We start from the raw sequence: 22,360 nt of genomic DNA on the forward strand, positions 1-22,360 counted from the left end.
CTGCAGCTCGCAACTTGGTGAAGCAGACCATCGGGATGCTGAAGATGAAGTTCCAGTGCCTGAACCAGTGTGGTGGAGCCCTGCAATACAGTCCGCAGAGGGTGTCATGCATCATCGTTGCCTGTTGTGCCCTTTACAACCTGGCACTCCAATGGGGAGACAAGTTGGCTGAGAAAGAGATGGAGGAGCTGCACATCTCCTCTGATGAGAACGACGCTGACTGGTTTGAGGGTGAGGAGGTCCTCGAAGGCAACGACGATGGGGATGAGGTCCTCACTGGCTAGACAAGGCAGGCGCGCTTGGGTGGCCTTCATAGCTGCTAGATTTGTGGAGGATGATGACGACATGCAGTGAGGAGACCCCACAGATCCTCACATCGCATATGTGAAAGTTTGACTCCAGCCTGGCTTATGGCAGCATGAATACCCTCCGAGAATGCTCCTGTCTTGGAGAGGTGGCGGAGGCCCTAATAGTCGCTCGATTGCAGGAGGATGATGATGACGACGACATGCAGTGAGGACACTCCATAAATCTTCACATAGCCTCTGAGAACATTTGACTCTTGTCTGGCTGAGGGTAGCTTGCTTCTGCTCTGTGATCAGGGTCATATCATAAAGACACAGCTGTGAAACTTTAGAAGTTCTGATGCTTTGTCTGCCTTCAGCACCTGAGCCCTTCAGGAGCTGGAGCACAGCATCAGTGGTCACAGATGCTGAAGAGATGGGCGACATCCCTTGCTTAAAAGGTGCTCAGAGCACATCGAGAGAATAAGAGAACTCTGTGGTACCTGCCCACCACATTCTGGCAGCAATGACAAGCACCGCTGAGGTGCAGGCATCAATAATGTTTGCAGGGAGTGAGAGGCCGGACCATCACTTTGGTCTGAAGGCTGCACAGAGCACAGAGAAGAGGCTCTGGACTGAGGCACCTGCCTTTATCTTGTGCAGAAATGTTTCACATCCGAGTGACAAGAACACTGCTCATCAGAACAAGGAGCCATAGGCAGGGAGACATTCTTGGGAGTTTTTTTGACAATAGTGAACAGTAAATACAGGTGATTAACACCCGTGCCCAGGTTGTGCAACTAATTCTCCTTAACTTTACTAACCCTGCCACTTCATCTTGGTGCTCCCTGGACATCCACAGTGGAAGTGAAGGCAGCCTGCTGACTGCGATACCCTGTCTGTGATGACTTTGGCGGGCGTCCTCTGGAGGGCCGAGACTTGGAGGGCCCCGGCCTGCTTTTGGGGTCATGCTGTGTGGCAGTGGCACCCTCCTTGGCCTGTGGAGCTGGAGCTGCTGAGGTCACAGGCAGAGGTGGTTGGAATTGCTGGACACTCTGAGTTATCTGGATGGATGGGCCCCGAGTGTGCACCTGCTGATTCTCCTCCCTATGGGTGCCCAGGGGCTCCAGGCTGACTCCTTGAGGAGCAGGAGTAGCTGGAGTGAGATCGAGCTGCCCAGCGCCCCTCTCACATACACACTGTTGGAGGCCAACTATGGCATCAATGATGGAGTTCAGCCTGCGCAGCAGTAGAGGAGTGAAGTCCTGGACCCAGGTCTCCATGGCAGCTGCCATCCTACCAGTGTTGACCTCAGTGCATTGGCATGCCAGAGCTATCACCTGAGCCTGAAGGCAGACGGACTCTTCCATTGTGCCCTGCAGTCAGAGGAGTGTAGCGGACATCCTTTCCTGATGTTCCCGAGCTTGCTTTTGCAGTTTAAGCAACTGTGACATGACCGAGTCCAATGCTTGTCATATGACTCGGACGCAGCAACACTCTGGCCTCCAGCAGCCCTCCGAGTGCCAGACACCTGGCAAGTCCCTGTCGCCGCCTGATGTGGATCAGACAGTGCGAAGTGCTCACCAGGTTGTGGTCCCGGGGCTACTCCAAAGCTAGGTCCCAACAAGGTGTGTGTCTCTGTGTGCTGATGGAGGGTGTGGGTGAGCACTGTGATGGGACTTCAGGGAGGGTGCCTCCAGATTCTTCTCCAGAGGTTTCCCTGGGGCTTGATTGGAGACCCTGGGTCATGGACTCTATCGGCTGTTTGGTAGACGTGCCTGCAAAAGCAAGGAGAGATAATTAGTGCATGGCGGTGGCCTGTGAAAGAGGACACATCACTCACAGCATGGCTGTCTGATGGATGTTGCACTGCTGGATCTTCACTTGGTAGAGCAGCACTGACCTCACCATCAACACAGGACCGGTCCCGGTCATCGCCAGACAGCTGGATGGCTCTGTTTTCAAAGTCCATGAGGACTTTAATTTCGGGCATTCTGCCACCGGTCTGTGACTTCTCTCTCTTGTTGTGTGCCAGCTTGTCCTGCATGGATAGAGATGGAGAAAGAGTGAGCAAGACACCTGCCAGGCCAGATGATAAGTAAGCCTGGCCTGTGTGGGTGGCAAATGGTCCCATGGACGGGATGAGGACAATGACAACGTATGTGAGAGAGTGAATGGTGATGTCCCTTGAACCGACAGTGAGTGAGGGCCCTGTGGATGTGTGATGGGTTTGTGAGTGCGAGAGTTGAGAGTGATGAGAAGAGTGACTTGCCCTGGAGGAGATCATTCATCCTCTTGCGCCACTGGGCGGCTGTCCTCTTCTGAATGGCATTGGCGCTGACTACTGCTGCCACTGGCTCCCAAGCTGGGTTGGTCACATTGCTGCCCATCCTGTGGCCAGAGCGGAGGTACAGGACATCCCGGCGGGCCTCGGCATCCAGAAGTCATTTGAAGGACCCGTCATCGAAGTGGGGTGGGGGGTGGGTGTTGCAGTCTTTTTCCCTTTGCTGGCCATGTCTCCCAGGCAGCAGTGGTGAGCTGGAAGCAATGAGCGCTGGGCTTGCAGCTGGACTTTAAACATGGTGCCCGGCGTGATGATGGGCAAATGAAAACCCGCCCGCCATGGAAACAGCGTGTTTCCCGGGAATGCATAACTAATGAGGCTGGTTTGGGACGATATGGCGTGAAAACTCGCCATCGCGGCCGGTGGGTAAAACAGAATTTTACCCACCTGCCACCGCACTTCGTGCAAATGCGGGAAAATTCCACCCATAATGTTCACAAACAATAGGGTCAACTCCTCAATCTGTAAGGAACCATCATGGGGAATCTCAACCCAGTTTTTAGCAGATGAGCCCACGGTTCAACTCAGATTATTGAGAATCAGTGTGGCAAACAGAAAATGCAATAATGAAAACAGAAAATGCTGGAAAAACTCAGCAGGTCTGGCAGCATCTGTGGAGAGGGAAACAGAGCTAACGATTCAAGTCCATATGACCCTTCTGCAAAGCTGAAGTAGAATGTGAATGTATTTTATACTGTTTAAGAGGGGGTGGAGCAAAATAGGTCAGGGATCAGTGGGAGCTAAGGGTAATTACTGCACCACAGTGATATTATGAGGGTCTCCTCTGTGGTTGAAGTAAGGTACAATGTTACAGCAGATAAAGAAAGCATTACTCGACATCTTTCCTAACTTTCATGCAGACACCAGTTGCTATCTTTACTGTTTCTGCACTGGTTTCCTCAGGCTCAGGAAATCTAGTAGTGAAAGGGAGGAGAGAGTTGGTGAATCCACAAAGTAAGTGTCTTTTCCAGTAATCCTTGCAGACCATGAGTCGGACTGCCCCCACCAACACCCGCTTCTCAAGGAAGCTTTCAATCTCCCCCCAGCCTAATCACCTCCCCTTTGCGCCGGTTGTTCTTTCTTTTCCCATTCTGACCTTCCCCCAGTCCCAGCTACCAGGGACTGTTCCCAAGGGTCCCCCAGCTGCGCTCCTGCTGTGGACATGATGGGCTGAATGGCCTCTTGTTCTGTAACTATTCTACGATTTTATGATTCATTCTATTGTATTCTCTCCTGGCCATCAGCCAGGAGTCAATCTGACCAGCTGCTGGTCAGAAAACAGATGTGTAAAAACAATAATGCGATCCTGCTGTTAAGTTTTGCAAGACCTCCAAACCCTGGCCCTGCTAGGTTCTATGGTTAGGGGACAAGACCTCTTACACAATGAGAACAAAATCAACAAGAAAGGATAAAGTCACATTTCCACCCAATGAGTTCAGCATCCAAAGTTAAAGAAAGAGGGCACATACACGTAACCATACCGTAAACAGTACACCACAGTGAATTCCAAGAGTTGAACTATATATACCAACAAGCAAGAACTGTGTTACAGGAGTATAATAAATGAAATTTAGGAAATGCAGTACCTCCATCTACTGGCAGAAATACAAAGCTGCATCTGCATTTGAAATAAATACTGACTGTGCTATACTGTTTATAAAAATTGCCTCTATCTTGATTCTTCTGCTACCTCCTGCTCATGTTTTACTGTTTAACTTTCTATCTCATTCAGGTCTATTTTTATAACTCTCTTTGAGGTTGCCAACTCTCTAGGATTGGCCTCGAGCCTCCAGGAATTGACAATCAATCTCCAGGACACAACTCTGTGCAGCCCTGAAGAAAAATAATCGGGACATTTTAAAAAAAATGTTTTTTGTTGTCATTTTCTTTTAAATATGTTGCAAATGGGAAGAAAAGGCTGTTTGGTTAACAGTCAAGCATCATCCAATTGTGTAATGAGTATTTTTGCTTTCCAATTGGCATAGGAAGGCAATACGCCACAAGGATGGATGTATTGGCCAACTAATGGGTGGAGTGTGGGCCAAGTTATGTGGTGAAACCTCCAGGAATACACTTAATCACAGTTGGGAACCCTACTCTGTCTTTATGTTTAGCATTCAATGTTTCCCATATCTTCTCTCATTCTAAGTAGCTCCCTCTCAACATGTCACTGAGGTCTGGAGCAAAATGTGTTCCAAACCTCCAACAGTCACAAAATTGATTTAATTTCTCCGTAGAAGCCATTTCTCTATCTACTGCCACACTACTCCCTCATTCCCCTCTTTCGTTCTTTTCCACTTTTACCATCCCTCTTTGCTCTTTTACTTTCTTTTCCCTCTTAGTGTATAGTTTTATTCTTGTTTTCCTTTTGCTCACCCAGCAACACTTTCCTCTCAATTTCTTGCAGCTGAGGGAACACGGCAAAAGCGGTCCAGCAGTTTGGTTGTTAGGGGAGCTCAGGAAGCAGGAGGAAGCAACCAGAGTCAACGGTACACCACAGAGTAGGGAAGGAGCAGCCCAGAGCTGCTGACACAATGCAGAGAATATGCTCCAACTGGCTTTGCCACCTTGGGACTAGGACGACAAAAAAAAATGCAGAGTTCCTGCCCCTAACCATCACCCGAGTGATCCTATGAGAAAAGTTTCACATTTGGATGTCAGGCAAGGACTTGATTGCGCTTGGCTGTAATGCACACCAATGCCTGAGTATCCTGTCAACACTCTCAATCTAGGTGCACATGTGTGACTGGGAAGTGTGCAGAGTGAGGTACAAGATTATGCAACATTTCACCAACATGGCTTAGTGGCTGTGGGAAGCAAGTTATTTCAGACTCTGCTTTGGTATAAAGGCTTTTTCCTCAATGCACCACACTAAGATAATCAGTACCATGCTGAGGCACATGTTATGCTGCAGCACAATGCAACTGTAGAAGTCAGACCTACCTGCTGTTTCCAAGAGCCTGAATGTGGGTTAGCAGATGCATTTTGAATGTGTACCTCTTCTTAAAAGATTTCCCACACTGAAATAAAATAATTACATTATGAGGAAAGGCTTCATTAAATTAAGTTTGTATTCCCTTGAATATATAAGATTAAAGGCTAACTTAATGAAGTATTTCAGACGATCAAAGGAGTCGAGAGGGTAGATCCAGGGAAATTATTTCCACTGGTGGGGGACTGCAGAAGAAGGGAGCATAACTTTTAAATTAGACTGTTCATGGGTGATGTCAGAAAGCACTTCTTCATAAAGAGTAGTGGCATCTGGAACTCTCTCCCCAACCCGCCCCAAATTAATTGATTTTCATTAGGCAAAGATATTCAGGGTTACAGGACCAAAGCAGGTAGATGGAGATTAGATACAGGTCAGCCACAATCTCACCGAATGACAGAACAGGATCAAGGGGCTGAATGGCCTACTCCAGTTCCTGTGATAAAATACATAGCTTTATACAGCTGGCAGCATGGTGAAAAGTCAACTATAAAACCAAGTGCTGTGTAATCATGTCAAAGAGATAAAATATCAGAACAGTCTTTTGTCCATTAGGTGGTATAACAGTTCTAGGTACCATACTTGGGGGAAAGTTACAAGAATAAACATTTATTGTTTGATAAGTTAGAAGATCTGCATTTACAGGAAACCGCACGAGTAAGAAATGCTCCAACCTTATCACACATATGAGGCTTTTCAGCGCTGTGTGTCTTTAAGTGCTGTGTTAGCCTTTTCTGCATGGGATAGACGCGATAGCACACAGGGCAAGGATAAGAATTCACCTTGGGCACCTGCAGGTTAACAATCAAGGCAAGAATTAATTAAAGCTAAGAAAATATGAGAAAGGCTATAACACAGTTTATCAAAATGTGATTTTACTATTTTAATTACAAAAAGATAAAAAAGCCTGAAAATCTATAACAAAAATTCTGGAAATACATATCAGGTTAGTCAGCATCTGAAAATGATTAAAGGCAGGTTAGCTTTTCAGACAATCTGTTCTGATAAAGGCTAACTAGTCTTTTGCCCTTACAAATGCTAACTGACTTGTTGTGTATTTCCAGCATGCTGTTTTTGTTAAATCTTTTAAAGTAGGTAAAGCTGCTTTTATTGCCTCAAGTAGATGTAGATGTACAACAGGGATAGTTGATTAGTTAGTTATAGGAGTTCTGGCCTTAAAAATAGAAAATATTAGTGATTACTCAGTGAGCCTATGAGAATAAATGTAGACAAGCAGCATTCCTCTAAGGGTCATACTGCAGTCTCCACATTTGATCTGTGGACAGCAAGAATAATTCCTCTCTCTGAAATAAAAACAGAAAATGCTAAAATAAGCAGCTCTGCTATGCAAATGAGAAAAGTCATTCAACTCATTTTAGCTCAGTTGCCCAAAAAGATTGTACAGCATCCCTGCCCATCCCACTGAAGCATCCAATTAAAAACAAAATTCCCAGGGTTTTTTGGTTTCTCTTTATTACTTGCAACTTTTTGTCCCCATATTTACTGCTCAGTTTCCAGATCTATCTTTTTGTACTGTTTACTATCTTATACAAATCTATGCAATTAGCTCCTTATGAGGCTGCTATGCTCCACTGTCTTCAGTCATTCCTCCATCTACTGATCAGCCATATGCAGTTCTGGTAATTAAGTTCAGAAACAGTCACTTCAGGAGTTCTTTCTAACTCTACAGAATGCTTTGAGCCTCAAATCTTAATGACAAACACTTTATCATCTAGTGAAAAATACTTTTATCTTTCAAAAAAGGTTACAGAAAAGGATGGTCAAAAATAATCCTTTTAACCCATGCCCATATAACTCATCAGCCCACGAGTGAATCAGGGCAACTCCAGTTGAGGATCATCTTTGCCATGTTACTGCTTTATGACGGGCACGGGGTCAAGCTGAGGGACTTGCTCTACATAGTATTTGAGCTGAGATTCTGTGCTGAAATTAGGTATGCTAGTTCTGGGGATTTGAACACCTTCTATTTTCAGGAAGTGTCTGCATCCAGTGTCCCTTTATACAATGTGCCTATACTCGGATGTTCAAAAACCAACTGAACTGCACCAATATGAATGATAGATTAGGATTACTGTGCTCAACTGTGTAAATCTGAGATCTGATTTACACTGCTGGCTCACATTCATTTGAAGAGAATTGAGACTGCCAAACCAGCAGCTTGGCTGGATTTTATCCAGTGCCAGGGGTGAAAAAACTAAAGTTATAAACCCACTATGGCACCCAATCAATCCTCTGTCTTTCTTTAGATCTGCCTACACTAAATACCATTATTAGCAGGCAGCCAATGTTCATCCCAGCTTTTACTAATGCCTCTGAGGTCAGCAACAAATAGGCACAACCACAACCCAAGATCACTGAAATTTACTGATATTACTAAATTGAGGGTATGGCAAATTGTGGACTGTGAAAGATTGCCAAAGCACAGAGATAAATCAGCAGAATGGGCAGATATATGGATATTGAAGAGAAATATGAAATAATACGTTGTGGAAGAATAGGGTAAGTCAGACTTTTGCAACTTAAGATGCACTAAGTGTAGAGGAGCTGATGCATCCACCTACAGGTTAAAGGGAACAGTGAACAGAAGGCCATAAAAAGACATGTGGAATGTGGGTTTTGTATCTAGAAGCATTGAACATAAAAGAAAAGAGAGTTAGATCAGAGTTAGAATAACACGTGCAGTTTATTTTAGGAAGAATATAGAGCAATGAAAATACAGATTCATTAGAATGTTAGCAAGATTGAAGGGGGTTACAGAGATGAAGAAAGATGTTAAGAAAAGTTATTTTTTTCCCCCCAGGTTGAGGGGAGTCTTCAAATGCATTTGAGCCTATAAAACATAACATTAATATTGAAAGATTGTCACCAATCAGTGACATGCTAATGAAGCACAAATTTAAGATGCTCACAAAAGTAATTCAAGATAAATAAATTATATTTACTTAAATAATGCAGAATTTGTGACAAAAATACATTAAAAACAGAAATATTAAGATTGTACAGGGAGCAAGCAAGATTGGACAAGGTGGTTTGTCTATAGGGAAAAAGTAAATACAGACTTGATAGGCTGAGTGGCCTGCTTCTGCACTGTAACATTCTATACTTCCTCTAGAGGGAAGAAAGAAACTGGTTTCCTCCTGTACTCTCCCAGAGGAGGATGACTTAGTAGTAAACCAGGAAGTGTCAGGGCAAAATATATTTTTCAAAACTACAGGGTGCAGAGTGGATAGTCCCATGTGCTGAATCACAGCGCCATACCACAGTTCTGAGAAATATATTAAAAAAACAACTTCACACTTAAACCCTTCAGCAGAAAACTTTCATGATGTGTGCAAACACACTTCACTTAAATCAACAACAATTTGATTTATACAGCACCTTAAACGTAGTAAAACATTCCAAGGCACTTCACAGAAGTGTTAAACAAAATTTGGCACTGAGCCACAGGAGAAATTGGGGCATATGACCAAAAGGATGAACGGATATCCTGTTTTTCATTTCTTTTGGGCACTTGGATACAGATTTCCACAGCTTTCAAGGTTGCTGCTGCAAGCCACTACAGACCTGATACTTTGCCTCCATGTAAACAAAGAAAAACAAAGTGATTCCCAGTACAAATCAGATTTCCTGGGATCACCACCTATTGTTTTTAAATCAAGTCAAGAAAATTAATAATTGAAACATTGGATTAAACTGCAAACTCTCTGATAAAACTGATTTCAGTAATAAAAATCTAAGCCAAACCCGACCTTCAGTCAGCCTGGTTACAAATTCTGAAAATGTACTATTACAACCTGTATCAATGACTCAGTTGAGGGGGCTAGAGTGTAATGAATACAATTTTGCCAATGATCCAAAGCTATGTGGGAAAGTAAGCCGTGAGGAAGATGCGGAGGGATATAGGCAGGTTAAATGAATGGACAAGGAGGTAGCAGCTGGAGTATAATGTGGAGAAGCGGGAAATTATTTTTGGTAGGAAGAACAGAAAAGCAGAATATTTTTCTAAAAGATGACAGACTGGTAAATGTTGGTGTTCAGAGGGATTTGGATGTCCATGAACATGTGACACAAAGTTAACATGCAGCTACAAAAACAATTAGGAAAGCAAATGGTACGTTAGCCTTTATTACAGGGGGGCTGGAGAACAAGAATAAGGAAGTTATACAGTAAATATATAGAAATATATAGGGCTTTGATGAGACCACACCTGCAGTAGTTTGTACACAGATTTGGTCTCTTTACCCAAGGATATACTTCACTTGTGTGGTAATGCGGTGGGGGGGCATGCAAGATACACTAGATTGATTGCTGGGATGAGAGGATTATCATATGAGCAAAGTTCAAGTAGAATGAGCCTATATTCTACGGAGTTTAGAGGAATGGGAGGCTATCTCATCAAAATATATAACATTCTTAGAGGGTTTGACAGGGTGATTACTGAAAGGATGTTCCCCCTGGCTGAGGAGTCTAGAACTAGGGGTCATACTCAGAGGATAAGAAGGGGCCATTTAGGATGAGGTGAGGGGAAATTTCTTCACTCAAGATGATTCTGAATCTTTGGAATTTTCCATCCAGAAGGTTGTAGATGCTCAATCGTTGAGTATATTCAACACTGAGATCGATAAGATCTTTGGGCATTAAGGGAATTATGGGATGTGGGGATAGGGTAGGAAAGTGAAGCTCAGGGAGATCTTATTGAATAGTAGAGCAGACTGAAGAGCTGTATGGCCTACTCCTGCTCCTATTCCTGAAGAAACAAATAATAAATAGTTATGTTTAATTGTGACCAAAACGTATGATTGAAGTAAATGTTACATTTACAGTAAGCACACATTAGTCATGATTTTAAAACAATGATGCTTTGAATCTGGCTCTGAATTCATGATCAATAATCCCATTTTTTCCAATCTTATTTAGTACCAGTCATAATAAACTTTCTTCCTTATCCTCCTCAGGTTACAGAAGTTCACTAAAAGTTTGCACTTTCGACCGTATTTGGCAAAAATAGAAGCCAGTATGTTGGAGTGCACCTCTGCAATATTTTTAATTCATCGCCTGAAACTGTTTCGTACCACTAACACCACCTTGGACAAAATGGTAATATTTCACCCTAGTGTTATACAACTTCAAATACTCTCTCAAATTGTATCATGTTTGGAAGGACAAAAAAAATTTGTAATTCCTAGGCGGACATGTATGCTGGTTTGACCTTCTTCTTGAATCACTGCAGTCTTTATAGTGATTTGATACAACCAAGTACCATATAAGGCTACTTCAGAGCGCAGTCAAGAGTCAACCATTTTGGTGCAGATGGATGACTGGAGTCATGTATAGGCCAGACTGAGTAAGGAAATGGCAAGTTTCTTTCCCTAAAGGACATTATTGAACCAATTGGATTTTTTAAATGACATTCCAACAGCTTCAGTGCCACTTTTTATTATCAGCAGCTTTTTATTTCTAGATATTTTTAAAACTCAATTCAAATTCTTAAACTGCCATGGTGGGTCTATGGTCCATCCAAGCCTTTGGATTTCTAGTCAAGTACTACAATCACTACATTACTGTACCCCTATCAACAGTCCAAAGTTTCAGTTTCTCATTACATTTCCTCAGGGACACCACCTGTCTAATTTTGAGCAAGATCATCCAATTTTTAAGTGGACTGTTGAAAAACGTGACAAGAGTTTGATAGGGAATGACATGAGCCCAGATCTTCAGGGCTCTGGATTGTCAGAGACCAGACATATGGCCCAAGATGTGCGTTGCGACCCCGCAGAAGTCCGATGCACTGACCTCCAATGAATTTCCAATAGGCAATTCCCCTGCCTGTAGGGACCCTCCGCATCTCTGACTTGGAGTTAGAGTCGCAGAGTTTAGAGATTTCTGAAGTACTTACCTGGACAGTTACCCAGGAAATGTTAAGAAAAATCCCTATACAACTGACCCCCCCAATTCACTCATATTGACCCCCCCCCCCCCCCCCGCCCACCCACCCCCACCAACTACCCTCCATGATCCCCGAATATCCCCCAACCTGACTGGACCCCTGATCTGACTACCGCTCCCGGCCACGCTTACCTTGATCCACTGACTACCTACCCACTTACCTCATTCACCTTACCCATTCATTAATATTCACACTGGACATTTAAACTTACCTTACAGCAGCCAGTGCCAAAAAAAAATGGGGGCGTGTCCAGTCTTCACCATAATGCTACAGCACTCCAAAGGAGCACTTGGGTGGAAGATGTGCTCTGCATTTCTGAAGAAGCTGGTCTCGGAAGACCTGGCCAGAAATGTGGAGCAACGTTGGGGCAGGCAAAAGTAGGAGCGAAATGGCACCTAACGATGATTGCCACTCCTTAGAACATTTGGATCATGGTAATTCAGGAGAAACTTCTTTACCTAGAGAACATGGAACCTGTTACCACAAGGAGTGGTTGAGGCAAATACTATTGATGTATTTAAGGGCTAACTGGAGAACACAGAGAGAAAGGGATAGAGGGATATCCTGATAGGGTTACATGAAGTGGGGTGGGACGAGGCCCACGTGTAGCATAAACATTGACATGGATCTACTGAATGGCCTGTACCTGTACTGTACATTCTATACAATGATTTAAATTGCAAACCAGAAATCCATTTTTCAATGCTGTTTCGGTTTCAATGATCACATTTATAAATAACATGCTTGGCCAGCATCAGAGCGTAAGAACTGAAGCCAAAATCAAGTGCTTGGCTTTGTCCCATTTGGATTTGAAGGGTGACAATACCACAGTTCCAATACTAGAGATAATAGAAAGGCAAAAATAACAAAGAAACCCATTTATTCCCTCATTTCCTTCTAAGGATTTCATTACTATTACTGTTCAATCAAATCTTGTCCATACTTAATAAGGACTTACCAGGTCAGCTTTCTTCTTTCTGGGAAAGTGAGGAGAAAGAAGAAAAGTCATACATAATTAAATATTCTGAGAAAGAGGAGCTTAAGCATACATTGCATTCACATTGTCCTAATGGGGTTTCTTAGTTTCAAATGCTTGGTCACAGCCAGCACACTGGTACACCACATTAGTAGCCTACACAAAAAGGATCTTTCTACACACCATTTTATAAGGCTGACACTTGACCATCTTCAGCACACTCCAAAACAAAAGGTCCACAATCTTAAAGCAGTCAGTAGCAAGTGTTTAGAGACAAGCTCACAGAAAGACATAGTGAACTTTATTACTATGGTAATCAATATTTCCCTTTACACTTCTGTGGGAGTCAAGACTGAGGGTGAAGAGGTAAAAGAAAAGGGGATAGTTCTTTAAGATAATGCATAATTTTTGTGAAAATCTGATTTAATATTATAAATGTAAAAACAACTCTAGAGTTCTAGAGTTAGTCATACCTAGAGCCAACAATAGAAATATCATAGTTAAATATATGGAGAGAAAAAAAATCAGGGCACATGACAATTAGATAACTATAAATGCAAATCACTCCACTCCCTAGCAATGAATCCCTCTTTTCAAACCATCATCAGGGTGTCAGTGGTTGGAAATGAAAGAAAAACCAGGAGTGAAGATGAAGTAGAGGATAGAGGTTGAGATATAGAGAAAAAAAAAAGAAAAAAGTGTTGTTTTTGGATTTCAAATGCCTTACATCACCACCCTTTGTATCATGTCAGTATTGCACTACAGTGGTATTCTATTTTCATAGGTTTTATTCAATGTTGTTTGTTTATAACCTGCAACTAATATGATATTTGTTTACAAACTGTAGCCTACATAATCAAACTAAGCTGGCAAAAATTCAGAAATAAATCCAATTTAATACCTCCAAATAGCTCTCAATTCACACAATTCTTTTTCTTAAGTTTTTAAGTTTGAACATCACAATGGGAAAACTTAAACTCTCAAAAACACTCTGATACCAGGGTCTATGTGAGTCACAAGTTTGTGGTTTTGCTTACCTCTCCTTAGTGTGAATAGAGGAGTGCCTGAGGACATCCTTCTTGTACACACTTGTATAATCACATTCCTCACATTTGTACGGTTTTGTTCCCACATGATTAAACATATGCTCCTGTTAGACAAGAAGTCAGGTTTCATAAAAATTAAATAGTGCTCAAAAAAAATTGTATTTTAGGCCCCCTCCTAACTCACTAGGTGACTCACTGACATCCAATCCAGCTGTGAATTAATGTTTATAAATTTCTAGCAGCACAGACAGTAGAGGAGGCAAGAGGGTTGGTGTAGAATGTGTAAAGTCACCAAATCAAACATCTCAGTGGCAACATTTGAAGGTATTCACACATTTTCCAATGTGGTTTCAGACCCACTCATCATGCTGTCCAACAGTTCTTCAAAATGGACTGACATAACAGTGCAATGTATAAGAGTAGTGCACAGTCACAGAACAAGCGTGTCATATTGGTGACAATGTTTTAACATCTCTTTTGACAGTTTGAAAGACACGGCTGCCAAAATAGTAGAAAATTAAAAACTGAGTTACGTCAAGAACTTTTCCAGAAAAACAATGCACCAGAAGATTTATTTCAATTTATTCATTTAAATCATGACATAATTTAGAAGATTTAGGGAGAAAAGGATATAACATAGGCCACATTAGAGCCAAATTGTGTTCTCAAGACCCAACTGTTATTTTGTTTACGCTAATAGAAGTTGAGATACTGCAGTTTAAGTTCCACGGATATCACTAACCTTCAGTGATGACCACCGTTTGCAACGATAGCTGCACTGCAGGCACTTGAAGCGTTCTGGATCATTCCCCTCATGTGAGTCGATGTGAAACCTCAAGTCTTCCTGCGTCAGGAAACGGGAGCCGCAGATCCGACAGTGGTGGGGCCTCATCAGGGGCTTGCTGGATCTATAGTAATTGTACCTTTGTATTCAGGCACAAATTTTCAGTCAGACTTTAAAAGAATTTTCAAAATTCATAAGTACAAATATTCACTCATTTTCATCAATCTGCAAAAGTTAACATTTAAAAATGTTACACTCCCATATTTCATTGGAATTATAAATTGGGAACTGAATATCTTTCGAGTCTCTGATTGAGAGAAGTAGAGAAAGGAATTCTGTTTACTATGTTCTTCACTCAAAAATACCAGCTTTCGTCAATATTATCATCAGATGGTAGCTCTGTTGAGGAATCCTTGGATAACGGGTAGAGGGCGGTACAAGGCCACATCGGAGTAACTTTTCCTATCTTGGTTTCTAGAAGCCTGCTCTGCTCACAATGAAGATGAATGTGGGGAAGCTGCCAAAGGATACCTAAGGAGTGACCAGCTGGAGGGGATCTCCAGCCATGATCTTCACAGATCAGTCAAAATGGTGCAGAAGTTACATTTAAAAAAAAACATTAAGTTGTACAATTGTTTGGTGGTGGAACTGGCCCTCCCCAACACGAAGCAGTCATATTAGATCTCCCAAACCTATATGGTGTGACACTGCGTCACCTATAAGTTCCAGCTTTCATCTATGTTGATTTAATAGTTTTCAGAATGTTGTGCTTTTTTTTTGGTGAAGGGCTCTGTGTGAGCTTAAACTCAAGCATTCTAGATATAATACTTGCAGGAATATGGGATCCAGTTATCCAGTATTAGCTAGCTACATTCAAATTCATAGCTTGATAGATACGGAATTAAAACTGCAAGTACTGATATCGTTAGGCCAGCATTAAACATCATGTTCCATATTTCAAACTTTAAATTCAAAGGGTTTCAATAAATGCCACTCGTTGATAGGATGCAGTTCAACAGGCATACTTAAAGACTCTAAACACTGGGCTAACAATTGGTTTACCTGCGCCCCAAGTATCCTCTGTACTTCCTCCTGCCAAATCGCTTGGGTGGGCGTCCACGCCTTCTCGAATGCTTGTAAGATATCTCGTTGGTATTTGATGATGGGTCTTTGTTCTCAGAATCAGATTGGCTGATCCCAGACTCCGCTATGATGTCATTGCCTGCTGATATATCGCCATTCTCTTGTGCAGTTGAGCTGGCTGCTTCAGAGCTCTGGAGGTCCATCGGGTTAGACTGGGAGGTGACAAGCGCCTCAACCTCTGCTCCTGTTTCACAAGACATTGGGAGGAGGGCTCAGAAACTAGAAGAATTAGGGCTTACAACTGAAAACACAATTAAAATGGTCGATTTTGAGGAGAAAATGCTGGAAACACTCAGCAGGTCTGTCAGCATCAGTGGAGAGACAGAAACAGAGTTAATGTTTCATGTCTATGGCCTTTCAAAGTTGTAGGCCTGAAATATAAACTCTGTATATCTCTCTCCACAGATACTGCCAGACATGCTGAGTTTTTTCAGCATTTTGCTTTTATTTCCGATTTCCAGCATCAGCAATATTGGCCTTTTGAAGGTAGGAAGAGATGTCACAAGAAGGAAGGTTTTAGGAAGAGCATTCCAGAATGTAGGGTACAATGGCCGAAGGCTCTGTCACTAAGAGCAGCTGAAGAAAGGAAAGTTCAGACCGTAACAGGAGTTAGAAAGTTACCTGGGGAGTTTACACAAAGATGTCTAAACAAGGGCGAGGATTTCGTAATCCAGATATTGTCAGTCAGTTGAGGTCTATAAGCACAGAAGAGTTGGGGAGAACAGGCAAGCAGAACTTAATGCAGAATTAAATGTTGGCAGTGGAGTTCTGGATGGGTTGGAGTTTGTGCAAGGAGTTTAGAAGAGCATTGATTGGGTGTGAGCCTCAGCTCAGTGGTAGCACTCTCAATCTAAGTCAGAAAATGGTGGATTCGAGACCCGCTCCAAAAACTTGAGCACATTATTTTTGCTGACACTTAAGTACAGTGCTATGGAATCAAGTGTCATTCAAATTTAGCTGTGCAGAATACTGCAGGCAGGATGTTGCAACACAAACCTTTTCATTCAATGATTAGGCAAATTATAGATCCCTTAATACTATGCAAAAGAAAAAGAACGTGAGTCCCTATGGGTCTTGGCCAATACTTACCCCTTAAACAACACGACTAAAACAGTTTAATTGGTCATTTGTTTAATTTTTGTGAGGACTTGCTCTGTGTAATTTAGCTACCATATTTTTTTACATTATAACAGTGACTGCACTTTCATTGGCTGCGAAGCGCTTTGGGGGATGTTGTGAGGTTGTGAAAAGTGCTATATAAATACAGATTCTTCCCTGCTTCACTAGGGGCATCTAACAAAGCTGTAGATGAGGGTTTTACTAATAGTGAGGTGAGATAGGAATGGAAGCATGTTAGAAAATGGAGGTAAGTAAAGACGATCTTTGTAATGGATTAGATGTGGAGGTTGAAGTGCAGTCAGGGCCAAATAAAACATCGAGACTGTGGACCACTGAGTTTTCAATGAAAAATTGGAAGGTGGAACAGAATGGAGGATGGAGAAGCAGGCTAAAGTGTGAAACCTTTAATGTCAGGAGCTAATCAGGATGATTTTAATCTTGCACATGTTAAATTGGTGAAATTTCTGGATTGTCCATGCCCTGATGTCTTTGAAAACTAGCATCCCATTTCAACCTTACTTTCCTCTCTAAAGTAATTGAACATGTCATCGCTTCCCAAATTCATGCTCATCTTTTCCAAACTCCATGTTTGAACTCCTCCAGTCAGATTTTTATTGCTGCTAAACTACCAAAATGGCCCTAATCGAAATCACAACTAATATACTCTTTGATTCTCATCATCCTTCTCAACCTATCACTAGCCTTTGACACAGTTGACCACCTCCACCAACTATTCTCCTCCATTGTTCAGCTGATTGTGATCCTCCTCAACTAGTTCCACTCTAACCTATCCAGTGCATTTCTAGAGAATCTTCTCTTCCTATTTCCACAATCCATTCTGAGGATCACTCCTTGGCCCCATGTCTATTTCTCATTTATTTGCTGCCCTGCAACATTATCCAAAGACACAACATCTTCTATATGATTGCTGAAGACACAAAGTTTTGCTTCACCACCAATTTGCCACACTGGACTAATCCACTGCACTCCTGACCAGCTTCCCATCTTTCGCCCTCCATTAATTTGAACTCATCCAAAATTCTGCCATTCATATTTTCATATCCTGTTCATACATCACCACACAAGACCACTCATCTCCAGCCTTTCCTTAACTTTTCCAGCCCTCTGCGCTCCTCCAATTCTGGCCTTGTGCACTCCTAACTTAATTTTCTCTACCAATGGCAGCTGTGGCTTCAGCCGTCTTGAGTCCAAGCTCTGGAATTCCCTCTCTAAATCTCTCTCTTCCTACAAGAGGCTCCTTATAATCTACCTCTGACTAAGACCAAGCATTTGTCATCTGTCCTAATGTCTTCTTCTTTGGGTAAGTGCCATTTTCTGTTTGATTACTTTCCTGTTAAGCACCTTGGAGCTTTTTTGTTTATGTCAAAGGTATTATATTAATGCAACGTGAGAACAGGCTACAACCTTCATGGAGTCGAGAACTAGAGGACTATGGTGGAGCAAATGGAAATTTTATCAGCATATACAAGGGAAGTTGACTATAATCACAGCAATTAGGCAAAGAATAGAAAATGGCTAAGGAAGGAACCTTAGCCTGGGTGGAAATGTCATTGCAGGAGACATTCTGTCTGTGTTGAGACAGTCAAGAATAGAACCACAAAATGGTTGATATAGAGTACAGGAGGTGGAGGAGGAAGGAGCAGTAGACCATATCGAAGGTTCTGGAGAAGTTGAGAGGAATAATGCCCACGGCTACAGTTTCTTGTGCCTGGATGGTCTCAGTGCTGTGCGTGGAAGCAAAACTATCCTGATGTTCACTGTTCCATTTCCATCATTCTAGATTCGAAGTTCAAATCAAAACATGCATCATCTCCAAAAAAGCTAGTACTTAAGAAGCAAAGGACAATTCTTGTTCCTCACCTATCCAATTGCTGAATTTAAAAAAAAACTATCAAATTAATTGCCACCTGTCTTGAAAAGTAAATACACTCCCTGCTATGGAAGTGACTCTGCAGATCAGGAAGAACCCAAGTTCAATCCTCAGTCAATGTTGAGTAAACGGTTATCAGCTAGGACAAAGAGAAATTTCAACAACAAAAACAAACTATAGCACTGACCTCCATCTCAAGTATAGCAGATAAGGGTTGGTTGTCTTGCCTCCTATTGTCAAATGCCCTGTTAGAACTCACTGTCGTGATTCATACCTGAAGGTTGACTACTTAGGAAAAGTTAAGGAAGTTTGCTGACAACCTTTGAACCATACCTTAGTAGAGGTCTACACCTTCAGGAAAAGTGGAAAAAAAAACTGGAAAAGAGAAAACGGCATTATCTACATTACTGAAAACTATACAAATCAGGCGGAACCAAGGCACAAATATAACCTCTGGTTGCCTGTATAAAGAAGTAGGCTACAGACTTAACTCCAATCTCTGAAATAAATAGATAGATGAGATCTAGATGGCATCTACTCCAGGTCTCCTTTCTTCCTTAGCTGCTCTGTTACATATAGTATAGGGGAAGGTTGTGAGACAGAGTGGGCACTTTAAAATAATTGGAAGCAAATGAAAAGCTTCCTGATCCTGGAAAGCAACATCAGTGGCTAGACTCTGCTGGAATCTCAAACACAAGACCTGCATCATCCTTCATTGTCCTCATTTGTTTATGCAGAGGGAAATTATAAGCATTGTATCAAGCACAAAAGAAGTTAAGCAACGGTCTGATGAGGAGCCAATTCAAGAAAGGCAGTATATTGTACCATTGATCCCAGACACTGCTTCTGTCCGCAAAACTTTGCGAGGTCTCCCAGGACGCCTCCGAGGTCGGTCACTGGTAGAAGTTGTGACATTACGATTATAGTTTGGTTGCCTTCCACGTGTCTCATCTTCTGCTGGGTTATAATCGCTGTCAGCTAAAGGAAGAGAGATTATTTTCTAGAATGGAAAACTACCTAGGAGGAGTAAGCAATTTATCAGGTTGAAGACGTAAAGCAGCATGTTTTTCGTAAAACTGATAAAGTGACACTTTTGCTTATCAAACAACGGATCACACAAATATAAAATTTTGTTACATATTCTAAATATATTTTCCAGGACAGAAAATGCTGGAAATGCTCAGCAGGTTTGGCAGCATCTGTGGGGAAAGAAACGGAATAGCACTTCAAACCTATTACATTTCTAACTTTTTCCCGTTCTGATGAAAGGTCACAGGCCTAAAATGTTAACTCTGTTTCTCTCTCCACAGATGCTGCCAAACCTAATTATTTACAGCATTTTCAGTTATTTCAGATTTTCAGCATCTGCAGCATTTTGCTTTTGTATATTTTTCAGGACTTCACTCTCGATGAATGTCACATGGCTAGGTTACATACCATCCCAACAAAAGTTAAAATCTCAATCTATTCTCTGATGTGGAACCCAGCGTTCAGATCAATGTCTGTACTAATTTCATAGCGGCACCAACTTAAACAAACCATGTCACTTCCTGTCACTACAGTACCTCATCACCTCTTAACTGCATGCTGCCTGTCAGTTGTTTCCAAGTGGGAGCTCACAAGATACCCTATTTCATTCAAATTAAAACTAAAAATTCATTGTGGAGCTTCTCTATTTACAACATCAATATAACTGCAACAATTCTACTAGTCCACCTACATTGATCAATATTATGACTCTCATTTACTGCTCCTGGTCTCAGTACAATGGAGAGGCTGATATAAGTCTTTGGTAATTTTTTTAACCCAAAATGCTTGGAGAAAGTATTGCATTGAGGCTAAAACATGAACAAACAAAATAGATGGTGTGATTTTTGACCTGCAAACATTTGAATGCTGAAACAGTACCAAAAGAGAAAACACTTTCCTTTCCAAATGCCCTCAATGAGCATGAAATTAGACCCAAACCCAAGAGACTAAAATCTATTGTAGAATGAAAGGAATCCAAATGGAATTTCCATCTAGAGGGACTAAAGACATCAGCAGCCCACTGAAACATAGCAATGCAATCACACTGTATTCAACCCTGCAAGTAGATTAGCAACGTTTGCTTCAATTGTGCCAGGATGCCACCATATTGAGACATTGAGACAGATGCAAACCCCTTTTGCTGTGCCCTGGCAGATTTCTTTCATTGGCTGCTGTATTGGCTGCTGACTGTTGCTACATCTCCTGTTGTGCTTCCTGAAGTAAACGGACTTAACGAAAAGCCTGTTCCCAAACTTTTATTAGAAGTGCATTACCCTCTCGATCATCAATGGCTCCAGCATCCACAATATCATCATCCTCCTCTTCTTGCTCTTGCTCCTGAGCCTTATTTTCCTCTGGTCTTGGTGACACATTTTGCTTCCTCGGCCGTCCCCTCCCTCTCTTTTTAGATAGGAAACCACCTAGGAAATGGCATGGAAGTTCAAATGAAGGTTTAGCTTTAATTCACCATACACCATTCGACCATACGTGTAGCGAATGCTGTAAGCAGATATTCTCCACAACGAAACACATGCAGTCAGAGATTTCAAAATGTAGACCTGTGCATTCAAAAATCAGATACACTGATTCTTCCCTCTTGTAATTGTGTGTAAAGGAATACTATGAAGTAAAATTAAAGAATCCAAAGCAAAAGGAATACACAAATTTCTTTTAAAAATTATTTGTAGTTCATATACATTTTTGATTTACTTGTTGCAACAATGCCCCATGACAAAGGGTTTGTTTACTGTAGAGTTACAGACTATTTTTAATCAAGTCAAGGGCCATTCTCCACAATACTCCAACATATGAAACCATAGAGTATTGGACCAGGCCCAGACTTGTAAGCTGAGTATCCAACTTCAGCTACATTATAGAGAGAAACTACTGACTGGAGGACAGGGAATGTATTATAGAAAAGGGAATAAAAACAACACCAATTAATGACAATAACTTTAGCGAAATAGTTTTGCTGAAGCCTTTTCTTGTCACACTGCTCAAATGACATCCAGTATTTGATGAACATAAAATTTCCTTTCGTTAAATAGTGGGAAGGTCAAAGACAATAGCTCAATTGGCCATTCCCTAGCCACAGAATACATCCCCCTCCTTATCCATTGTCTGAGGCTGAACTGGGCTGATCTTTACATCGTTATTCTATCTAACCCAGAGCTGAGCCTCCAACCCCACATTTTCTTCATCATCAAAACCACCTAGTTCCACCTCTGCAATATCACCTATCTCCATTCCTGCCTCAATTCATTGAATTGAAGCCTTCATCAATACCTTTGATACCTCTAGGCTTGGCTGTTCCAGTGCTCTCCTGCTGGCCTCCCACCTTCCACAAAACTTAGCTCCTCCAAACCTCTTCCTGCCGATATCCTAATTCGTACCAAGTCCCATTTACCCATCACCTCTGTGTTTGCTGACCTATACTGGCTTCCAGTCTGACATCGTCTCACTTTAGAATTCTCGTTTTTGTGTTCAAATCCCTCCACAACCTCACCCTTCCCTATCTCTGACCTCCTCCAGCCTTAAAACCCTCCACGATCTCTGCACTCCAATTTTGACGTCTTGCACATCCCCAATTTTCATTGCTCCACCATTGGCATTTGTGCTTAAGCCCTAAGCTCTGGAATTCCCTCTTTAAACTTTTCTGCCTCTCCTTCAAGTCACTTCTTAAAATTTACCTCTTTGACCAAGCTTTTGGTCTCATGTCCGAATACCGCTATGTGGATCAATGTCAAACTTTGTCTAACAATGCTCCTGTGAATTGCCTTGGGATGT

At 42.0% G+C, this 22,360-nt stretch overlaps 1 protein-coding gene across 5 annotated transcripts in view; it reads right to left on the reverse strand.

Moving 5' to 3' along the window:
* Positions 1-22,360, reverse strand: part of znf335 (zinc finger protein 335) — an 84,722-nt gene that overhangs the window by 50,381 nt on the left and 11,981 nt on the right. For all 5 annotated transcript variants that reach the window (XM_078555406.1, XM_078555404.1, XM_078555403.1 and 2 more), the window contains 8 exons: positions 20,848-20,994; positions 19,370-19,522; positions 15,454-15,718; positions 14,350-14,530; positions 13,599-13,711; positions 12,544-12,562; positions 6,292-6,408; positions 5,572-5,648 (listed from right to left, as the gene is read on the reverse strand). In XM_078555406.1, the coding sequence (XP_078411532.1) occupies positions 5,572-5,648; positions 6,292-6,408; positions 12,544-12,562; positions 13,599-13,711; positions 14,350-14,530; positions 15,454-15,718; positions 19,370-19,522; positions 20,848-20,994 (1,072 nt within the window). The remainder of the gene's footprint in view (positions 1-5,571; positions 5,649-6,291; positions 6,409-12,543; positions 12,563-13,598; positions 13,712-14,349; positions 14,531-15,453; positions 15,719-19,369; positions 19,523-20,847; positions 20,995-22,360) is intronic.

Source organism: Cetorhinus maximus, chromosome 13 (genome assembly GCF_964194155.1).
Source record: "Cetorhinus maximus chromosome 13, sCetMax3.hap1.1, whole genome shotgun sequence".
NCBI lineage: Eukaryota > Metazoa > Chordata > Chondrichthyes > Lamniformes > Cetorhinidae > Cetorhinus > Cetorhinus maximus.